General features: G+C 38.9%; 1 protein-coding gene across 16 annotated transcripts in view; it reads right to left on the bottom strand.

Annotated features, from left to right (window-relative positions):
- The window catches only part of rapgef2b (Rap guanine nucleotide exchange factor 2b), a 104,158-nt gene that overhangs the window by 19,933 nt on the left and 62,343 nt on the right, over positions 1–21,882 (bottom strand). For 9 of the 16 annotated variants that reach the window (XM_032555724.1, XM_032555727.1, XM_032555729.1 and 6 more), the window contains 3 exons: positions 19,762–19,779; positions 5,305–5,436; positions 930–1,107 (listed from right to left, as the gene is read on the bottom strand). In XM_032555724.1, coding sequence (XP_032411615.1) covers positions 930–1,107; positions 5,305–5,436; positions 19,762–19,779 — 328 coding nt within the window. Of the gene's footprint in view, positions 1–929; positions 3,730–3,847; positions 5,239–5,304; positions 5,530–12,956; positions 13,544–19,761; positions 19,780–21,882 lie in introns of those variants that run through there. The other 7 variants (XM_032555728.1, XM_032555730.1, XM_032555738.1 and 4 more) reach the window with 6 other exon arrangements.

Raw genomic sequence — 21,882 nt, 5'->3', positions numbered from 1 at the left:
ATTAAAATAAAAAAATTTGCTGTTTTAAATAGGGTTAGTAAGAATTACTAATTAAAAAGGTCTTGTGTAGTTTGTATGAGTCACTAATTGTTCCATATGTAACATATTGTGCCGAATATTTGAGAACTGTTAAGAGTCATAAGTGGAAGTGGATAGAGAGATCACACAAACCCAGTTTTTACAGTTTCACTAATTTTATGTACAAAATGTTGATTCAGGACTCCGATGATCAAAGATGTATTTCAGTCAAAGGTGCCAGTTTATGTGCGACAATCTTGACAGTGAGATAAAACTATCTAAAAACCTTTTTCTGCAATTAATAAAAATGTGAAAATTATTATGATGAAGCAATATGGCATTGAATAAGTTAATGTTTTGTTGTGTATCTTTTATTGTTTATTTGAAATATGCCTGCAATAGTCATCTGAGCTGAATATCTGGTTTTATCTTTGTAAATAGGGAGCAGAGCTTATAAGTTTATACTTCTTTCTGTTCCATTTCATTCAAGACTTCCTTTAGTCAACAAGCCATACACCGATGTGATATTAGTATCTGTATTGGCCCTGATATTGAAAACAATTCTAGATTGGGTATAGGTGAAAATGTGACAAAGGGAAGATCTATTCAGTCTGATTCTATGCTTTGTGCTCTGGGTGACCTCATGCTCAGAACCCAGTGAAACTGTGTTTTAAAAAAGAAATGTTTTAAAACAATTCAGAACAGTTTTTCTGTATCAGATAGGTATTGGCCGATACTAAACCTCAGATATCAATATCATAAGTGAAAAAGATGGATTGGTGCAAATCTGACATGAATTACTCGTATTTTTTATTGAGTAATGAAATAAAAAAAATATAAAATGAAAAATGACATCACATGTGGCTCCAGGATTGAAAATGTAAAAGTAAAACCCGCCCCCAGTGGCTCACCTATGTCATCATCCGTCCGGTCCATAGGGTCCTTCTCCAGGCAGTCCCGGACGATGTCCCGGCTCATCAGGGGGTCGGAGGCTCGCTCGATGTCCTCCTCGTCATCGTCCTCCTCGGAGTCCACTGCGGTCTCAGGCAGGCCGCTCAGGTCCATGTCACCTGGCTCGTTCTCTGTGGCCTGATGGGAACAAACGGATCAGAAGTTGAGTATGTGTGGAGCGAGAAGCGCGCTGCGGGACACTGTGACTCCATCAGAGATCAACCTGAAGCAATCATCTGGACACTCGTCATTTAATTAATGACCAGAAGCTTCACAGCTGACACGCACGCTGAAGCTGTTCTCCAGCACAAACATCATCTCCAAAGTCTCGTTTCATATCAAACACCGAGATTCAAACCGTCTTGTGACATGAGGCATTGAATACAGTAGAGAGCGAGACGGCATATCAAACAGGCTGCTATGCATAGTAACAAGCTAATTAAATCCTAACTTTCTTCTCTCCTCCCCCCTCAGCAGAAGTCCACAGCCTGCCTTGCAGCCAGATCCTGTTCCTTGAAAGCAAAAGATAAAATATGTGCACAGCCAGCTGAGATAAGAGAACGTGGCGCAGATACCCATGCCTGAGCGCTGCAATCAGTTCTTCTGGACCACACAAAACATCAGTTCTGATGGTACCCAACAAGAAATCTTACCACAAAACGCCGTTCAGCTTTAGCAGTTTTAACAACAAGAGCAGAACAGGCTGCTTGAGCAAACTGTCCACAATATCTCCGAGCCAGACGCATTGTCGCCTCCCAGACTGCCGCTCTGCTTTTCATTTTTTAATGCTCAGACGTACTGAGTCGTTTCTCCTCAAACGCCATGTGGAAAAGGCTCATTAATGATTCAGCGTCTGACTGGCCATTTGGCCTCCATTGGTGCAAAATCTGGTGGGCGGAGCCAAACTGATGTCAGCAGAGATGATGCTGGATGCAAGATGGAGAGCCTTACGCATTAGTGTCTACATTACTGCAATTGGAAGGTCGCCAGGTACGCTACAGTTTGAACAAAATATGCGCTAAAATGATATGTTTTTGTTTTCTTATGCACATTAAGCATGTATGAAAACCCCAAAAACCTGCAGTGAGCATTAGGAGTCAGCGGGCTGTTAATATTTCATACAGGCTATTCTTGGATCAATGCTTTCAAAGGACCAATATCATGATTTATTCACACACAAACAGTCGGCCATGCTGACAGTGACGTGCCGATGATGTGGGGGCGCTCCACTCCAGTCCCAGGATGTGGATTTTACAGCAGCTGCAGCGGAGAGGCCATGTTGTTCGACCACTCAGAGCTCCCATCAATAACCTGCTCCCAGTCTGCTCAGCAGCTCTCATCACAGCATCAAACTAATAAAACGCTAAGCAGGATGCTTATCTGTTTACAACCCGAGAACCTTGGAAAAGCAACCAAACTAAAAGGAGTAGCAATCTGACATCTTACACATGTAGGAGGAAGATGTTGTAATTTTCAGCTATTGCTCATATAATGATAAAAAGGCAAGTTGTCAGAATTTTGAAGGAATGACACATTTTAGGTAATCAGCAAATAAAACAAAACAATTAATAGTTCCTTTTTGCATTTTTAAATCATTAGGACCTGACCACAGCAGTTAGGCTGAATCCCATTTTCTATGGTTAACCAGTCACTTTATGCAGGTAGTGGGTACAATATTCTACTGAGCAAGTGGAAAGGGAGTCTTCCAGGAAGCTGATACGACACTAGTGTTTATGGATTTCTTCTATTTTAAATAGATATAATAATATAATATATAAAGATACATGTTTAAAATATTCTGATAGTAAAATATTTTGAAATGGGTCGGGGTTATACAATTAGAAGTGTAATATCTAAGAACAATACAAGCTAGACTATTCAGTTCTTATCATGTCATTAAAAACACATTAATTGGAAAAATATTTAAATTCAGGAGTTGATTAGCCTGAATAACCCCAACTGCTCCTCGTTTCCGAGGGTTTTCACTTCCCCTCTTGGCACCTAATTTAGGAGAGGGTAAAAACTCCACTGAGGACTGAGACATCTACATTTATCTACATTACTTTTAAAGCTTGTTAGGGAAGAACAAATATAGAGGACCAAATGTGCCCTAAAGAGAAATAAATATAATGCACAGGTATTTAGTTTTTCAGTACAATATTGCCAATATAGTATAGCTGCACAAGATCAAGAAAATATTTAAATGCAAGACTGTTGCTGAAAACTGTTGATGTTGATTATATTATACATATTTTGACATATTAAACATTAAAGATACACCACTCAGGTGTGGCCAGTGAAGAGTCCATCCAACTGGCCAAAGACAGCTTTAATAAGCTAGTGTAACAGTCAGGCAAATAAATCCCATAATATTTTGGACCCAAGACGCCTTTTGCAACTCTGATATTATATTGTCCAGGTCTACAATATACCAAGAAAAATACATTATAATGCACAACCATTTCAAAACAGGTTTACTAATCTCCAAACATTCTCATTATATCAGGTATGTTCTTCTAAATATAAAAATAAAAATATTTACCGTATACAGAAATATGACATTTTTTCTGTTTTTGATGGTCAACAAGAATTAAAATCAATTTATTAAATAGGGATGTTCAATACGTCATTATGACATCAGTCTTTGTTAGTCATTTTTTTAACATAGCAGTATTGCTCTGTAAGGTAAAACTAGGCCAATATAAACTAACAATGTTTATTTTGTTGTTTCATGATGTTGAAAAGGTAGATTATAAATATCTATCTATCCATATATATATATATATATACACAGTATATATACAGACCGGACTACCCCTGTATATATACAGTATATATACAGTATATAGTAAATATTGGATATTGGCCATGACAGAACTAATATTGTCAAATATCGTCCCAAGTATTCATATTGGTCCATCTCTATGAATCAATATTACCTAATAGGGGGTTTCATTTTAAAATATTTTAAATTAGGACATTTGATCTCTGCTACTATTATTACTGTAGTGGGTTTGGTGTCATAAATAATGTAAACTTAAAGTATTTCTATTTTTGAGTTGTCTGGTAGCTTGGCTCCACTACACAACACAGAAACAACTGGGACAATGTACCTTATAGAAACAGCTAAAGGTCGAGGGTGAAGGGTGAAACAGGATTCACCTTTGGACCGATAAAAAGCCTACTAAATGGGCTATTAAACAGTTGTCTATTTAATAGTCATAGGTCATCATTTTTAATTTAATCATAATTTCCAACAAAGCTGCAAATATGGGGAAAACAGATGAATCAAGAGTTCAGTAGAGATTAATCAAACATAGAAGGTAAAACAAAGGAAGAAACTTAAGGAAAGTGTTAAAAGTTTACAAGAGGAAGACAAAAGCAGAGGACAGTGTTGGTGACTGTGACAGAGGAAAACCCAGATCCTTTCCCAGAGCTGTGAGCAGATGGCACTGAGACCCAGATCAGACCGGACTACAGACAGTAAAGCCTGTTTAACCTGCTGCAGTCATCTACAACAAGGCCTGACATCCACACACAGAATCCTGTGATATGATGAAAACATTCAGTCGCATCCCGACAACCAGAACCAGAACAGAACCAGCAAGAGGTCTGGGATAAACATAGAGAATGTGACTGAGTGTGGCCCTGAGGGAAGTCACAGGGACACAAACAAACAGGAATGCAGCAGGTCCGATGGGGCGGCTGTGTGCCGCTAAGAGGATTAGCTTCAGGTTTTGGGGGAAGTCTACAGTCATGACATTTGGCAGATGTGTGTCCCTCTAAGCTGGATATTTAGTCCACCACTATTTTCCGGAAATTTATTAGGCTTCATGTAGCGTCTGAACATGAGAAAAAGGTAAATCAGCAAGGTTAGTAAAAGATTTTCGTCAGAGTTATATCATAAGAGTTGCCAACTCTGCAGGACTTGTGTGCTTCTGGCTTTAAAGTGATGAAAAGGCAGAGATGGAAGCAGGCAGGATGTGAGCTGGACCACCTGCTCGGCAGCATCCAGCCTGTCTGCTCACCACCTGCAGAGCAGCGCCGCTCTGCTGTCAGGGTCTGTAGCCGCTCCACCAGCAAAACCTTTGAATTACGCTGGAAAAATGTTCTGCTTAAAAAGATTATGGAGAATTCACACAGGGATGGATGTCAGCTCGCCACAAGGAGAACATTTTCCAACTTCAGCTCGATTCTGATTCCATTTATGCACATATTTAAGGTTCATTTCATTCATACTCAAATGTTATTTTAAGGAATTCCTCAGAGCCTTGGTGTGACTCTACACTACCCGGGCCTGGCTGGGGGTCCAGGGCCGGTGAGCGGAGGCCTTACCTGGTAAATGTCTGACAGGCTGCTGCTTCCAGAGTCACTGGTGATACTACATCCTGAGTGGCTGGACGAGACGTGGGTCACCTGTGGGTGTAAGCCGTCGGCCAGGTGCAGTCTGCTGAAGTCTGCAGGGAGCTGCGCACACACACATACATACACACAACATACACACACATGGTCAGTGTCGGTCAGCCCAGCAGCCACCTCTGGTCGAGCGATAACACACATGCTGACTGCCACAGACTTGGCTCCGGTGTGTGGGGACGTGAAAGATGAAATTGATGGTTTTATGTTGGGTTTCTATAAGTTTCATGAGGTTAAATTAGATAAAAAAATTAATTATGGAACATAATTTAAAATTACTGATGACTTATGTGGTTGTATTTCAGCTCTGGTCTTCTAAAGCTGGGCTCCCTAACTTTTACACCTTCTAAATTGTTTTTGCATCTGATAGACCGGTAGACTCGGTTTGAACAAAACTGCAACATTTGTTACATTATTAGCTGCTGTGGTTTTCTTTCACACAGCACTGTGTCAAACAAAATAAACGCTTTGAACAACCTGTTCCCCTCCTCACCTGAGGTGGCGCTGCACCAAGAACCACTAAAGGAAATGACACAAAAACCTCTAAAAAAGATACTGAGTGCAACTTTCTTCTTCACAAATGTAAACAAAAATGGAGACTCTGATGTGTTTAGTCAAAGGTTAATCACAGCCATTGCAACACAGACCGCTACAGAAGATTCTCCCTGCCCAAAACTATCAGCATCTACAGTAAGTCTTTGAAAAAAATTATACACGTAACAAAATTTGATTTCCCTCTAGGATTATTTAAGTCATTTTGAATTAAATAGTTTTAAGACCTGTAAAGTAAATCTGGACATATTTGAAACTGGGACAATTTTATTAAAGACTTATGTACTTCTAAGACCCTAAGAAGACTTTGTCATTCTAACCTTTATTTGTGAAAAATAACAGCAAAAAAAATGGGTAATAATTCATTACTTAATTACGCAACATCAACAGAACAAAAACCCAAAAATCTGTGATTCTGAAAAAGCTCTTATTTATATACAATTTGGTATTATAATACATTAAGCGACAAAAAGAAATATTACTTTAAAACTTTAACAACATAAAAATAATTGTGCCTGCCTGATTTTGCATCAAGTCATCAATTTAAGAGTTCACTAAACCTGCTATTATGTAAAGCTAAAAGGGAAACAAATCTGACAAAATAAACTCTCCAGGGGCTCAAACTCTGAACAAAATAGCTATTATAGTGTCAAAATTAAATCTGAAAATAATTGGGTATTTTTATAAAAACGGTGCTCAAATGCAGAAAAAAAAACTCTTAAGGCAGAAGAAAATTCTGTAATTAATGCTTCATAAGCTGAATAAACTAAACAAACACGAAACAGTAATGGGGGAAACCCCTCTGAGTAATTTATACTGCATAAAGTAGCAGCTGTAATTAAAAATAGTGTAAATGGGCCAACCCACTTCTCTATGGAGATGACCCCGAAATTTAAAATACACCAGAAACAGACAAATAGACTTAGAACCTCTAGAAATGCAACTGCTTTGTGATTTTCTTTGATTTTAATTTAGCTGGGTTATTAAACAACAGCAAAACTAATTCTGGATATCAATAAACTTTTCATATCTTTCCTCCCTGTTTACAAGTTAGTAGTTTTTAAATAAATCCATCATATCTGATTAGTCAAACCAGGGAGAGAAGAAACTGGTTCATGGTGTCTGTATATGTGAATATTTTATATTCCATATGTTTTATTTACCAAATATTTATTTATTTAATACTTGGAAGTGGGATCATTTCCTCTGAGCCCCTTTAAACCTAACTTTTGGCCGTGGCAGATCATTAATTTTAGATTTAAATCCCCAAAAACTCAAATTGGTTTGATTTAATGAACCAACTTTACTCATCAAGAGGCTGGAAAGTTGGAACCAGATCTAAACATCTGGAGAAGATTTGGTTTAGTCTCCTCCAAGCTGTTTGAGTTTAAAGTCTTTGAATATATTTTTTTGTTTAAATCTTTCCCTAAACATAAAAACAGGTTAATTTTCCATACCAGCTGTTTAAAATGGGTACGGCTAAGGGATTCAAACAAAAAGAAAAACACCGAGTTGAGTTTCTGATTGCAGGTCTTTAATTATGACTTCATTATGGGGTTTTTGAATGTTGGCGAATAGGTTTTCACACACCGGCGGCTGGTTTTGCTTAAGTCTGCCAACAAAGTGACAAAGAAACTGAAGATCTTGGAAGAGTCGTTGAACAGAGCTGTTTATTTCTGAGCTGCTATGAGGGAAAAATGTGGAAAAATTAGACGTATCAATTCAAAAAGTGCCTTTCTGTGTCAGCGACAAGAGACTGGGAGCCAGACAGTGGAGCTCTCGCAGCACTGAGGTGTGATGTGATTACAGTGTGTCAAAGATTTCCATCACATTTAATTATCTGGCTGGCTGCACTAACCAAAATGGTCGACCGGAGGACCCAGTCAGTCGCTAACCCCCCTCAGGCTGCGGCTGGTGCACAGGCCATGTGAAAGCCTCCACGTTATTACCACTGGCTGGGCAACGCTGATGAATCTACTGTTGTCTCTCCATTAATGAGCCAATAGAGTTTCATCACATCACAGTTTTTTACAGTGTAATACAAAATACTCAGGTTTAGAGCTGACAGGAAATTCATGAATGAATCTACAGTATGAGATAACACTTCAAGTTATTTAAAGTTACATTTTATTTAGATTTCTGAACAGAACCTCTTCAAGTTGTTTTAGGGACCTAATGATTAACCTCCAACTACCAAGAGCTACGCTGTTTATGTATTATGTTGGAGTAAACAACACCTGGGGTTTAAAAAATATATTTTTATTTTGCATGTTTGCTTTATGCTTATGCTTTTTCACAAAAGGTTGAACTGTTCCAATATTTCAAATTTTTTGGGGGTGCATATTGAAACATTTTTATTGTAAATGCAAGTTACTGAGTAGACAGGTGGCGTTTTTATTTATATATGATCCTCTAACCTGAAAGTGATCAGACTATTAGCCATCCCAGAGGAGTCCCTCAGGGTTGTGCTTTAGGCACAATCATGATCCTGCTATCCTTCTTAGTCATTTTCTGAGGAAATGTCTTTGCCTGGAAGAAATCCAGCTGTGTTGTCTGTCAGATATTATTAAAAAATGGCTAACTGAGGGTTAGCAAAAGCATGCCTTGGTGCAGTCAAATCTACAGACAAGCACTTTAATAGAAAGAGTGACAAATTTTATCATCAATGAGAATAGACTAAATTCTTCCAAGCAAAGAACATTGAATACTGCAAAAAATTTGCAAACGGAATGCCTTTCCTTTAATAAGGCAAACATACACATTGCCTACAAGAATCTGACTACTTTATCCATTTGATTAAAAAACTGCATCCTTTGTTTTTATTGAGCAAGTACTTTTATGTTTTTTGTTAGTACAAATTATATTTTTGTGCTCCACACGTACCTTTTGGTCAATTGTGGCCCATGTGACACAAAGTTTGCAGACCATTGTGTTAAAGTGTTTCACACCAGTGACAGAGGCATGTGAGGAACAAAGTGAGAGCAGGGGAGGCGGATAAAGCAAACGGATAATAAACAAGTAATCCTTTCTCTCCGCTCATTTAGGTCATCCGTCTGTCGGTCAATAAGCCAACGTCCATTCGCTCTATGAGCATGTGGTGGCCTGTTGACCTCTCCGGCCCAACGGAATGCAGGAGACTGGGTCAAACTGGATGCCAGTGAAACAACGACATGCTCATTAGGCTTATCCAATAAGTGCACAGCCATGAGGCCCAACATCTACTCTCTGTTGTGAGCGCTGATTGACTGAAAAATCCATACTTTAATTCTGCAGTTTAAACATGTTAACGATATAATAAACATGAACTACATCATGAATTTGTCATCTGAGCTGGTTCTCTGCTCTGTTCTGCTTTAAGTTCAACAATCTCTTGAAAACAAATGAGTTCCGAAGACCACGGGCTGAAAACACGTCCAATCAGGCGTCACGGGGGGATTAGGCATCGCTCTAAAGCTTGAGCCACAACTCTCAGTTCTGCTTACATGTGAGCAGATGTGGTGCTCCTTAAATTACATTACAGACCTAATGACCTAGATTGCTGGGTAGTAGTACTGGCGGCCTCTCAATCTCTTTACTGCTTGCATGCAGCCAGTGAATCTGACCTGCTACACTCCATCACTCGATCAGAAGACAAAATAAAACTTCTTAAACAGAGATTTAGACCTAGAAGACATTTTAATAGTGATTTTATTCCTGTAGCTGGTTTAAATTAAGGCGACACTATGTCATTTAAGTTATTTGAATGTGCTGTTAGATTTTATTAAAACACTACACTAGCTAATAAATGGCAACTGAGAGCACATTCAGATTCTCTCACCAAGGCTGCAGCTTCTCGCTTTCCTGAGCCTTTGGGATCAGGAGATTAAAATCCTGTTGGCAGGGCGTCTGATTAAATGGGTCTGATATGCTCTCTGGGCTTTTCCTTCACTTTCTACATCTCCATCAGTCAGACCCACACAAAGCGAGTCACGCTATTTATCATGAAGAACATACTTTTTACTCCACAACGATAAAACATGCAACAAGTTGTAAAACTTTATCTAAATGGAATTACTGGAATGACAGTCACTCAGTCGTGTCCTTGAGCAAGAAAATTCTTCACCCGGTTTGCCTGCTGGTGGTGGTCAGAGAACCCGGTGACGCCGATTAAATTTTAGCCACTCACTTCTGTTAGTCTTTCCCAAGGCAGCTATGGCTACAATGTAGCTAATTACCTTAAGCTTAATGTAGATTTAAGAAAATTCTATATTTTTGTGCGTGCATGTGTATATGAAAAAAAATTTAGATTTCCCACACATTGTAGTCTGCCACAAATAATGTGCCAAAATACCCTCAAACTTGCTTTGACATGATTTCCAATTGACATTGTTTAAATGAACCTCCTGGTGCCATGTTTAAATCCGAACATGAAGTCGTGGTAGAGTTGAAGCAATCGGTTTGGCTGACAGGTTTTAGCTTTGCTCTACACTGCCCCCTATGGGTTTGGCATGTTTAAAACAACACTCAAGGGCAGATTTGTGTGGGTACATGTGGATGAAACAGTGCATGATAATTTGTAAACGATTTATAAAAACATATTTGTTTTTATAAAGAGTTGGCTACATGTGTACAAGCCCTGAATGGGTACTTGGATTTGATAAAGCTCTACACAATTTAAGACAGATTAGAGGGGTGACAGGAATTGTAAGCTTGAAACACAATCTAAAATCAAATCTTTTTCCGATTACATAATGCACCATCATAACCACTAACAGGTTGTGCTGACAAAACTCTTCAGTAGCAGTAGAAGGATTAAGGTTATGTTCTGTCACTGAGGTGCTTATTAGAGTTACTAAAGCAAGTTGCTCTTTTTTTCCTGTCTGAAGAGTCTGATTCTACCTGAATTTAGAATAAAAACACAATTTTTAATTACTTACTTTAATCTTGTTGAATGTCACTGGTGGATATTACAACCAGTAACATCAAATGCTAAAGAAAGCTGAAATTGTCTGAACTGTAGTGATTTTGTTTTTGTTCCGAAATTGTGTCCAACTGCGAAGCTGTGTGACACCAGCTGCTCTTTTGATCACTGACATTAAATCTGATACTGATAAGTACAGACATTGAATAGTTAATGATTTAATAACAACCTAATAAATCAGAGTTTGTCATCTCAAGCAGAAGGTTGGAAAACCCTGTCTTTTATTTTGTGAGATATATTTTCGAAAAAATGAAGTGAGTAATTTTATGTTTTTTTTCAGAAATGGATAATACTAACATCAGCAGGTTTAAAGCTTTGTGTAACTGGTGTAAAACATAATATATAATATAAATAATTTTAATTAGAATAAATAAGCTGATACTGACAAAATCAACATGGTGTTCAGAGTAAACCCTTTTAGCAGAAATTTGGGTTTTTTCATATATTGCATTTGAAAAAAAAATGACATCACCAAAAACTAAGGGATGTTAAAAAAATTTAAAAATCAACAATAACTGAATTTTGATGGTTTTCCCACTGTTGCAGTAAAAAGCTACATTAGAAATGGAAATCACAGGTGTTAATGGGTAAGATAAGCAGCCATGGCATTACTGTCATGGCAGCAAATGCTGATGGGAAAAACATTATGATGCCATTACTGTAATAGGATCTGTTAGCCCATTGGGGGTATCCTGCTGAGATAAATTGTTGTTTACAAAAGCCCTCATTTGTGTGCAAATACCATATAAACAAAAAGTCAGAAAAAAGAATGACCGCTTTAGGTTTTTTGAATCTTTTGTTGGGAATTTTGTTCACTTTTTGGTCTAATCTGAAACTACAATAAGATATAAAGGGTATATTAGTAATTAAAAATTGAATGGAAAGCAAGTTTCCACATTTACAGACCACTATGCTTACAGACATTTTAGCATACCAGACAAAAAAGTTACTTATACAAAGATTTTTATACATTGGCTACAACAGTTTTAAAAATTCATACTGAGCATTATATCATGCAAAGCATGTCAGAGGCTGTGGTATCCTGCAGGCCTCCCTGAGGGGAACAGCGCAAACTGTGAGAAAAGCGGATGAGATAACTCATCAGCAGTGACACATTTACGGCAATTACAGGAATATTAAGGTGATTTTTTTTCCCTCCACAGCATATGTGCTCTGCAAACCAGGCACTGTCCATCACAAAGATGTACAGCCTGCTGTTTGCATGTGCTGGAGTGTGTGTCTGCGTGTGGTCGTGGCCTGTGAGTGATGCCAGCAGCGCTGACAGTCGATCAATCCGTTTACTGTTCAAGTGCAGATGGTGTCAGGCCTCTCCGAGTGTCTGCTGGAGCTGCAGGCTGCTTCCAGCACCATGGACAGCGCCACCAGCAACAGAGCGGTGGATCAAATGGTTTCAGCAGGTGAAAAAATACAAAAAAGGATTTAGTTATGGATTTCTGGTCCTTCTTATCAGTGTTTTTAAATGGAAACCAGAATGTAAACACCCACTGTAATTTTCCTCCCATGTAAAACAGTGTTTAATGTCATGGCCACTTCTAGAGGATTCACATGCAACTACTGACACCTTCGTGCAAAACGAGGGCAGAGGCGTTGTTCTTATTGATGCCCACCCAGAGCTCGCATCTAACCGCATCTAAATCACAGACATTCTCTAAAACACAACCTTAATGTCACTGATGATGCTGATAAAAACAAAGTATATTTATTTGTTTTAGATGAATATATAAATCATTGCGTGCAGCTAGTGTTATTAAGCATCTGTGAGTGTGTTTGCACGCGTCATTGACAGCGAGCACATGGCGGCCGTTTCTAGTACAACACACTGACACACATCTGAGGCTCAACGGGGGCAACGATCAGCCTCTGATCGCGTCCTTGGTCTGCCCTGCCTTCATTCATCCTGCACAGACTCAATAGAAATCTGATGCACGTCCATTACAGGGCCGGTAATCATATCTACAGGGTCATAAATGATGAGGGGAGAGGAAAGAAAAAAAATAAATAAAAAAAATAAGAGGATGCACATCGATAGGCTACTTACCGGGGTTTTATCTTGCTGGCTCGGGACTCCATTGCTGTCTGATGCTGCTAATGGTTTCATAATGAATAAATGTTCACCGGGCTAACATCTAACATCCCAGACCTGATTTCCCCTCATCTTCAACAACCCGTCCCCCTTTCTCCCTCAGCTGTACAGTCTCTGCTTGATAGTTTTGGGAGTATCCGCTGTTCTTGGCCCGATCCGGCTCTCCAAAGCAGCGACACCTCCTGCGTTTATTCCAGCTGGATCATGAAAACCACACAGAGGAAGATGGACAGGAATAAAAGAAAAGATCCTTTTTTTATCCAAGTGATTAACAGCCTGCTTCTTTTTGACTGTCACATCTCCAGTCGGGGAGCAGCAGTGCGCCGATAAGAAAGCAGAAAAAATGAGAAAAAAAAGATGACAAAAATGGCTGACAACACTTTCACTCACGTTTGCTTCCTCCGCCTTCCCTCTCTCTCTTCCTCTCCTTCCCTCTCCCTCGTACGGAAAGTGAAGCGACGCGCACGCACGTAGAAACGCCTTTTGTGCACCATTAGATTATTTCAAGCCTGAAACGGCTGCAGCCTCCAGCGAGGTACCCAGTGGTTTGTTTGGAGCGGCGTGTGTGGATGTGTGTCAGGGGTGGAGGGGGAGGAGGAGAAGGGGGTAAGAACCTCCTCCCAGTCTGACAGTGATGCTGCTGGAGCGCTCTTCTGGCAAATTCAGAGACGGAAATAAGAGAAAGGAGGATGAGAGATGGAGAGATGAAGGACAATCTGATGTGGAGATCAAAAGGTAGCTGGATAGATTGATGAGTGATGGAGGTATGAAGGCATAGGGCGTTGAAGGGGGGCAGTAGCTGAACAATGCAATCATTGCACTCTTTTTAGCACAAGACAGCAGCTGGATTCGGTTGGCATAGCAACGGACTGCAGGAAAGCCATTTCCTGGGCGGGGAAGTTGTAGCACTTCCTCCTCGGAGAAGCAGCGAAGAGGAGATGGAGGTCCAGCTGTAGCTGCCACTCAGTGGAGATAGCCATGGCAACTAGGCGACTACGAGCCCCCGCACCCACAGAGCCAACCATCCAGCACCCCCATTCACACATACACACTTCAAACACACCCACACCCCCTCCAGGGCCTTTAGTTGCTGTGGCGACGGAGGCAGCGAGACATGCTGAAATGGAGGGAGGGGAGAAGAGAGCATAAAAGAGACGGTGAAAGTGGCAGCATTGCGAGCCACTTCACCTCCACTCAGTTGGACCACAACGAGCCGCAGCGTCACCAGGAGACGCTCCAATCACTCATCAACCGAGATGCTAACTATTCACTCTGTAGCACAAACTACGAAATACACAAATACACTCAAGATACATACAAATCTTTTTTTTAAAATTAACTTGTACTTCAGTCGCATCAAGTTACATGATAAATTTAAAAAATCCAACCTTTGATTTGACAAGAACTAAGTTCAACTAATTACAGTTATCAAGATATGGTGTGACCAAATTAGTTCATGTGGTTCTTTCCTCAAGTTGTTTACCATCAATTGTTTCAAAGTCCTGCTACTAATTTGATATGGGGCTGAAAAAGACTAACTTTTTCTGTTAAGTATCTGTAATATCTATATCAAAGCATAATTTCACAAGATGCTCAATATTCCTCACTTTAAGTGTACGAGTTCTCATAAATGCACTACTTTATTCTCATAATATTACAACATTGTTCTGGCAATATTATGACTTTTAAAAAATGTAGTCTGGCCATAATATTCTCTCATAAGGTTAACCTGAATTCAGAATCTAAATAAACAAAAGCTCTAAAACACAAGATGATAGATCTGCTGCCATCACTCTGAACTATGGAAAACAGAGGAGTGCATTGGTGAGGAAAAACAACAACAAAAGAACAGATTTTCCAAAATCATAATCTTCAAGAACTATAAAACCCATAATTTTAAGTGACAGATTAGACTGATGCAATAAGAAGTGTAGCGATTTTAAGGCTTCACCAGGGGTGCCATCATATTTCTTTTGTAGTTTGTGGAGATGCTGAAAGTAGATGCAAAGACGCTGCCTTGTGTTTTTGCTAACAGTATGAAAGAGAAGGTAGATTTGCAGAAATAATGGATGGAAATGTCAAACATGACAATAAATTGTGAAAGAGCTTCAGTTCATGACAAAACAAGCAGAAATCAAGTTCAGTCAGAACAGAAAGACTGGCTGCAGCAGAAGAGAAAAAACATGAAAACTGTTCATGTAATATTTACTTATTATTTATTATGTGATTAACTGGTCTTTTTACTGCAGCTCCATCCTTCTTTGTCTTTTTGGTGTTTTAGCTCATAAATTGCTTCAAACTATCTTTGGGAGAGTTTTATAAAAATAATCTACCTTCAGAATCTGAATTAGTGCACAGGACACTGCCATGGGAAATGTTCAGTTTCCAAAGTTACACAATTAACTGGGAAATAGGAAAATCAATAACAATAATGCTGAATGGCGGCTGCACATCCCTGCTCCATTCATACAAGAAAAAAATTTATTTAATCATACATGTGTTAAACCTCCAATGCAACACTTCCAAAAATAATGAATACACAATCAAGAACACAAAAAATGTAATAAGCAGTATTTCATTGGACTCATTTGTTGCGGATGGTGTCTTACACAAAGACTGAGTCCTCAGCCTGTGCCTGAAAAGTGGAGTACTACTAGCTGGTTTTGGAGCAGCTCCAGTCGAAGCAACGGGGGAGGTGAGTGGGAGGTGGGGTGAGAGAAGCCTGGAGACCCGGGATGACATCACCTTTCCTGCCCCAGCCATGATGTAATGTTTCAAAACAAGCACAAAAAAAGCTCAGGTGGTTTGCAGAGCAGCACAGTCATTAATGTCTCCAACAATTGCCTCCGGGGGTGGGGGGTGGAGTGGACAGAGGACATCATTACATCACCGCAGCAACCAGACTGCGCCTTGGGAATATCAGAAACTCCTGCCCAACCCCCATCATCTGAAGCTTTCTAGCAACAAACCAATTAATCAGGCTTTTACTGACTAATAAACTAAATTTAAAGGAAAGGCAGGCACATTAAAAAACACACCCCCTCAGAATAACATTAAAGCTCTCGTGTTCAGATGCAGAGAGTGCTAAATGCAAGAGGTGGAGGTGGGGGGCGGCCTCATGTGTCACTGTAAACACACTGCAAAGTGGGTGTGATAAGCAAGGCCATGCATGGTGCTTTACTTGCTGATGCGTAGCATTGGAGCCATAAAAACCTCATTACATCTCCAGAAAATAAACACATGAACTCACAGCGATGAGATTCCAGCTTTAAAAATGAAGAACAGGGGTGGATTTATAGTCATATATTCAAAACAGCAAAAGGGGCCCAAATTTTAGTTCTAGAGAGATCCTGAGTTAGAAGCATCTGACATCAAAATAGTAAACTGGCAAAAGAAACATTGTATTACATTATTGTTATACAGAACCATAAAGCACAACAAATATAATGGGAATTTGTCTTTTGGTCGTGGTCAAAATTGACATCTAGGAATCTAAGAATAACATAAACACTAGACTGTGTTATTAGGTTCTATACAAAGACTTAGTAGAAATGTTTTTTTTGTTGTTTTTTTTTAACTAAAACTTAAAAAGCATTTATGTTTTTCTGGTTTGTCACATTACAGCCCAAAACTTCTCTTCTAATTTGGAGGTAAAGAGACTTCAACAAAAGTAGAGCACAATTGCAATATGTTAGGAAAATGAAACTATTTTAATAATTTTTACAAATAAACACCTGAAGTGTGTCGTATTGTGTTTGTTTACAGAAAATGCATTTTTAACTTTTGACACAGATTCTAATTTAGATTTAAATATGAACTTTGACTAGGCCTTGGTCTTCATGATGCTGGTTTTCTTTGAGCCGGAAACAGAATGGCTGCATTAAATCACACAGTTACGTGACCCGTTATTGAAACTGGTTGCGCTTAATATTATTTAGGAGTTTCGGATTAAACGGGGGATGTACATCTGCACACCACCATTTTTAGGTTTTTATTTGAATACATTGTATCATTTTCCTTAAGTATGCAAAACGTTAAAGGGTTGTGTGGTTTGAATCTTTCTGCAAGGTAATGTCTATAAGAAGCTGTAAGGAGTCAGAAAATCCAACCACACATCGATAAACAGCGGGTTAAAAGTTCTTTGATCAAACGTGAACATTTTGCTCCTCTGATCCTCTGAAAGACCTGCAGCATCCATTAGAAGATCAGAGTCTCAGGTTTTGATTTATTGATCCATTCCTAAACGTATTCAGTGAATTTGTTTGAAAGTCAACAGAAAGCCACGTGCAGCAAGGACATTAATCAGTGACATGTGTCCCATTACGACGGCTCTAAGTGGCGTTGTGAGAGCGGCAACAATGATCTAATAAAGAGACTCCATTTTCATAGCTGCTGCAGCTCATGGGATTACTTCATTTTTCAAGCTGTTGTCACCTGCACAGTGCTCTGGAAATAATTTGATAGAGACTCAGGCTGCCAGACACGCCTAAAAGATTACACTTCTAGGTTCATCGGGGCAAAACATCTGTTGTACTGGAGCGCCTGCTGGAAGCAGCATAAATCTGGGAGGAACATGAACTACGGTGCTTTCAAGAGAATGAGCAGCACACCGAGAACAGAAGAAGTTCATCAGTAACCTGAGGTTTCCGGATCAAGTCAGATAGTAACTGAAAGGTTACGACCTGTAAGTCTTTACTTCTTCAGGTTCAACAGTCAGTTACAGCAGGAGATGTTTCATGCTTATGATGAACACAACGTTCAACTTTAATCTCTAACTGCATCAAGAAAGGGAAGAGATTCTCAAATTCAAAAAGTATATCAATGCGGTGGTTATAAAAATAACCTAACCAACTGATCAATATGGTTCAAAATGATGTTTTTCATGTAACTGTATGAATAGCATTTATTTGGACTGATAATAGACACAAGTATATAATAAAACACCTGCTAAAATTAGCAGTAGTTTTCAACAACTTATATTTGCCGTTTGGCTCTTTATGGAGTAACATGATTACGACAAGCTGATATCAGCAGGTTTATTAGCTGAGCTGTCTGCTCAGGCAGCAGTCGAAAGAATCTCAATATATCTAAAAAAAATAATAGAAACATCTCTTTAGTTTCACAGGATTACACATGTGAATGTTTTCCCATTTTTATTTTATTAAACATATTTTAAAATATCTACTCAAAGGTGTAGGCCAGACTGCCATATTAGTCTGTAGTGTCTGATCAAGCAAATTAGTTCAACCATAACCTGATCAAACAATCCTATTATGAGCTTAAAGCACCGATTTTCATCATGTTTCAAAGACACAAATGAGGAAAACTGTGGGATTGTTGCCATGCAGGCTTATTACCATTCAAATAGATGTTCTCTATCTATCATGCTCCAAACACTCGGTCTCTAAAAGGACCTGGCAACCTAAGCTTTCTCTATACCACAGGTTGAAAACTGAAGCCCAGCCAATAAATTAGCAGTTCTTCTCCTTCACCTACAAAATCCTCTATTTCAGCTGAACTATTGAGCCAAAAATATCTGCTCCACTTTACTTCAACGCTTAATGTTTGATATTAGGCTATTAATAACAACAAACAGAACTATTGTCTTTGTGGTGTATGCTGGGGAAAAGAGGCGTGGGTGTTTAAATCAAGGAAACAAAGGATACTTCAAATAAAAACTGCACAGTCTACCCACACACTGCTGACAATAAAAGCATGAAGAACTCTTTTCACTGTTGCCACTTCTATTTATTTAAAAATGAAAACTGAAACATGTAAACGAGAATGAATTATGCACTGCAATAGCATTGAATTTAAACAATTGTGATGTTTTATGAAAGAAACACTGAAAGTTCAAGTGGATCATTGAGAAACCAAGCAGTCACAGATGCAGGATGGGGAATAAATGTACAATAAACCCGTTCTGCTTTGATCACTGCCTTTCCTACACAATTTCCATGCGAGAGTGAGGCTTCTGTAACTCTGCGCAGCTGAGGCAGAGCAGGCAGTCACAAAGGACAGCTCTAAAAATAGGAGCATGGCTTTTCTGCAGCCGAGTGGCAGGTTTGTTCTCTCTGCATTTACCAGCAGGTACGAGCGATCAGCGCTTTGAGCTCTGATCTCTTCCACCTCTCCCTCTTAATCCTTTTCCGCCCGGTTACTGCAGCACCCTACTGAAAGACTGAAAAAGCTGCAGATCTATTGGTGTAACAGCATTCTATATGTACCAGAATTATTAAAACTGAAATCTTCCATCTGCCACAACAACCAGAATACAGATAATATTAATCCAAAGAGCCCAAAGATAATCTTCAGAGAAAAAACATGCACTTCAATCATCTCAATTGTTACCATTATCACACTTTACAGCCCTACAAGTTGCATAGGAGTGATAGTTATCATCCCCCTGTCATTACTTGACAACTGGATGTGGTAGTGGTTGTTTTTTTTTTAAAAGTAAAATCAAGATAAAATGGATGGCAGCAGCAAAATGGGCATCTTTTATCAGTCCTTATTAACAATTCAATTCATATTGTTGACGTGATGGTAATAGAATTGGAGAGCGGAGCATAGCTTCCTTTTCCGTCATTATCAGAGCCTGCGCCTGCAAATGGAAGGTGTTTATTGAGGAAGTCTGCTAGCAGCTACAGATAGGACGAATGGGGAATCAGACGCAGATAAGCCTACCGAACACATGCAGCTGGAAAACAAAAGACGCACAATGACAACAACAGACAAACACAGCTAATGGATACGGTACCTTCGGTTTATTGCATTCCTGGAAGCCGAGTTAGGGGGCGAGCCGTGAAAGGAAGCAGAAGAGAGGAGAGTTATCAAATACGCCACTTTTCAGCTGTGGGTGTGAAAAACTGGAGGTGCAAACCTTGCTGACATGTTAAAAATAAATCATACACCTGGTTTTATCTTTTTCTATCTCTAGATTAGCATATGAACTGTGAAACCTTTGCAATGAGAATATCGAAATTATGAACAAAACAGCAGAAAAAAGTTGTGAAAGCCAAGTTTCAACTAAATGCATCACAGAATGCACTTTTTACCAACAGTTTTAATGATCACTGCAGCACATGTGACATTAGTGTTGTGATTAAATAAAAGAACAAAAGCTATGTAGTCAACCCCTGTCTATCTGAGGATTTTTTTTATACAACATGTCTAAAATATTTGAAAGAAAATTCAGCTTGGGAAGCTGAAATACAGTGCTGGGTGCTGATTGGCTGAACCCCAGAGAGTAGCGATGAGGAAGACTGTAGATGTTAGATGTTACAGTGATGAGAAGGTTTTTGCTGCAGATAAGCCTTGATTTTTGGGACAGTTCTGGGCAGCTAACAGAGTAAAGCTTTTCTCTTTATGTTTAAGTCAAATTAGCATTGAATTTGACGGTTCCTGAAACTATATGATTATAAGCAAAGAAAGAGAAAAAAAATGTAATTTCTTAATGGTATTTTAGAAAATAGTTGAGCTGGACTTCTTGTTTTACCTCTGTGGTGACTCTGTTATAGTTTCTGCTTTTGAGGTTGGAGTTACATTTTAAACAGTCAAGCTGAAGGAAAATCAATGATCTGACATCTACCTGGAAGGTACAAACCTCGCTGACATGTTAAAAATAAATGATGCACCAGTCCTTCCAGGTTTGGGAATGTCTTCCTGGAATTAAGGATGAGTTTAAATGAAGATAAAAGGGATAAATCCAAATCAAGAACTTAAAAAGAGCTATGGATCCGATCTGCTATGCAGCATTTAGTAAAGAAGATCCATCAACAGCAGCCATGTTGACATTTCCTTCTAGTCTGAGTGACAGAATCCCCACAAAGACCTTAAGAGAGTGACTGAGAAAGAGATCTGAGAGAAAACCTGTGTGTGTGTTGGGGTGAGTGTGTGTATGTTGGGTCGACGGCTCAAATAGCTGATGATTTTAGAGGAAGAGATAGCACATGTGAGATAAGGTGCAAAATGGAGAGTGACTGAGAAATTGAGATCATCAGCCATTTGGAAGGGAAATATAAAAAGATCAAGTGTGTGTGTAGATGTGTGTGTGTGCAGATGTGTGTCCATTTTGAACAAGGCACACAAGTGTCAAATGACAGTATTGAGTACATAGGAGGATGTGTTGAATCCTAAACACTGTCCTTTTTCACGCCCTGATTTATCCATGGAAAGAAATATATGTGAAATATTTATCTTGATCCTTATGAATCCAACATTTGTCTTCTTTGTTTTCAGTGACGGTAAAAAATATTTTTTTGGATTCATTTATGATACACTAAAGGACAAAAATTACTTGAATAACTTTAATTTGAGTAAGAATTAGGCTAAACAACCAACAATCCAACCCAGCATACCAATATCAATACAGTTTAATGTACAAATGAGAATTATTTGTGTAATAAAACTATTATCTCACTCAAGAAACCCGCAGAACATTTCTCTAATGCATCCGTGTGGCATTTAACTATCAAACTACAAAAGTTTTCCTGAATTTGTTGTTTGGGGTGAAATTGAGATCTGACATTAAAAGCAGGAATCTATGCAGTTCTATAAAAACAGCAAAATCCTGAATCCCTTTACTGCACAACTTTCTGCAGGATGAACACTCAACAGAGACAATGTGGTCTAAATTATTGTGCAACCTAATGTGATGTTTGCATTGCAGTCCTTAAACAGGCAGTAAGATTAATCTTATAGATGCTTATTTCTTTGATCAACTTGACAAACCACTATGATTTTCCTGCACTTTGGAAATAAACGTAATAAATCACTTCTGAATTGATTAATCTCTGGCTTTACAGAGTAACAGGTGATGTATTGAACTCTAGCGATGTTCATCAGCTAATGGATGTTAATATTAATCCCAGTTCAGTCC

Source organism: Xiphophorus hellerii, chromosome 23, assembly GCF_003331165.1.
Source record: "Xiphophorus hellerii strain 12219 chromosome 23, Xiphophorus_hellerii-4.1, whole genome shotgun sequence".
In the NCBI taxonomy this organism is placed as follows: domain Eukaryota; kingdom Metazoa; phylum Chordata; class Actinopteri; order Cyprinodontiformes; family Poeciliidae; genus Xiphophorus; species Xiphophorus hellerii.
The sequence above is the reverse complement of the archived record's forward strand: the minus strand, read 5'-3'. Positions and strand labels throughout refer to the sequence as shown.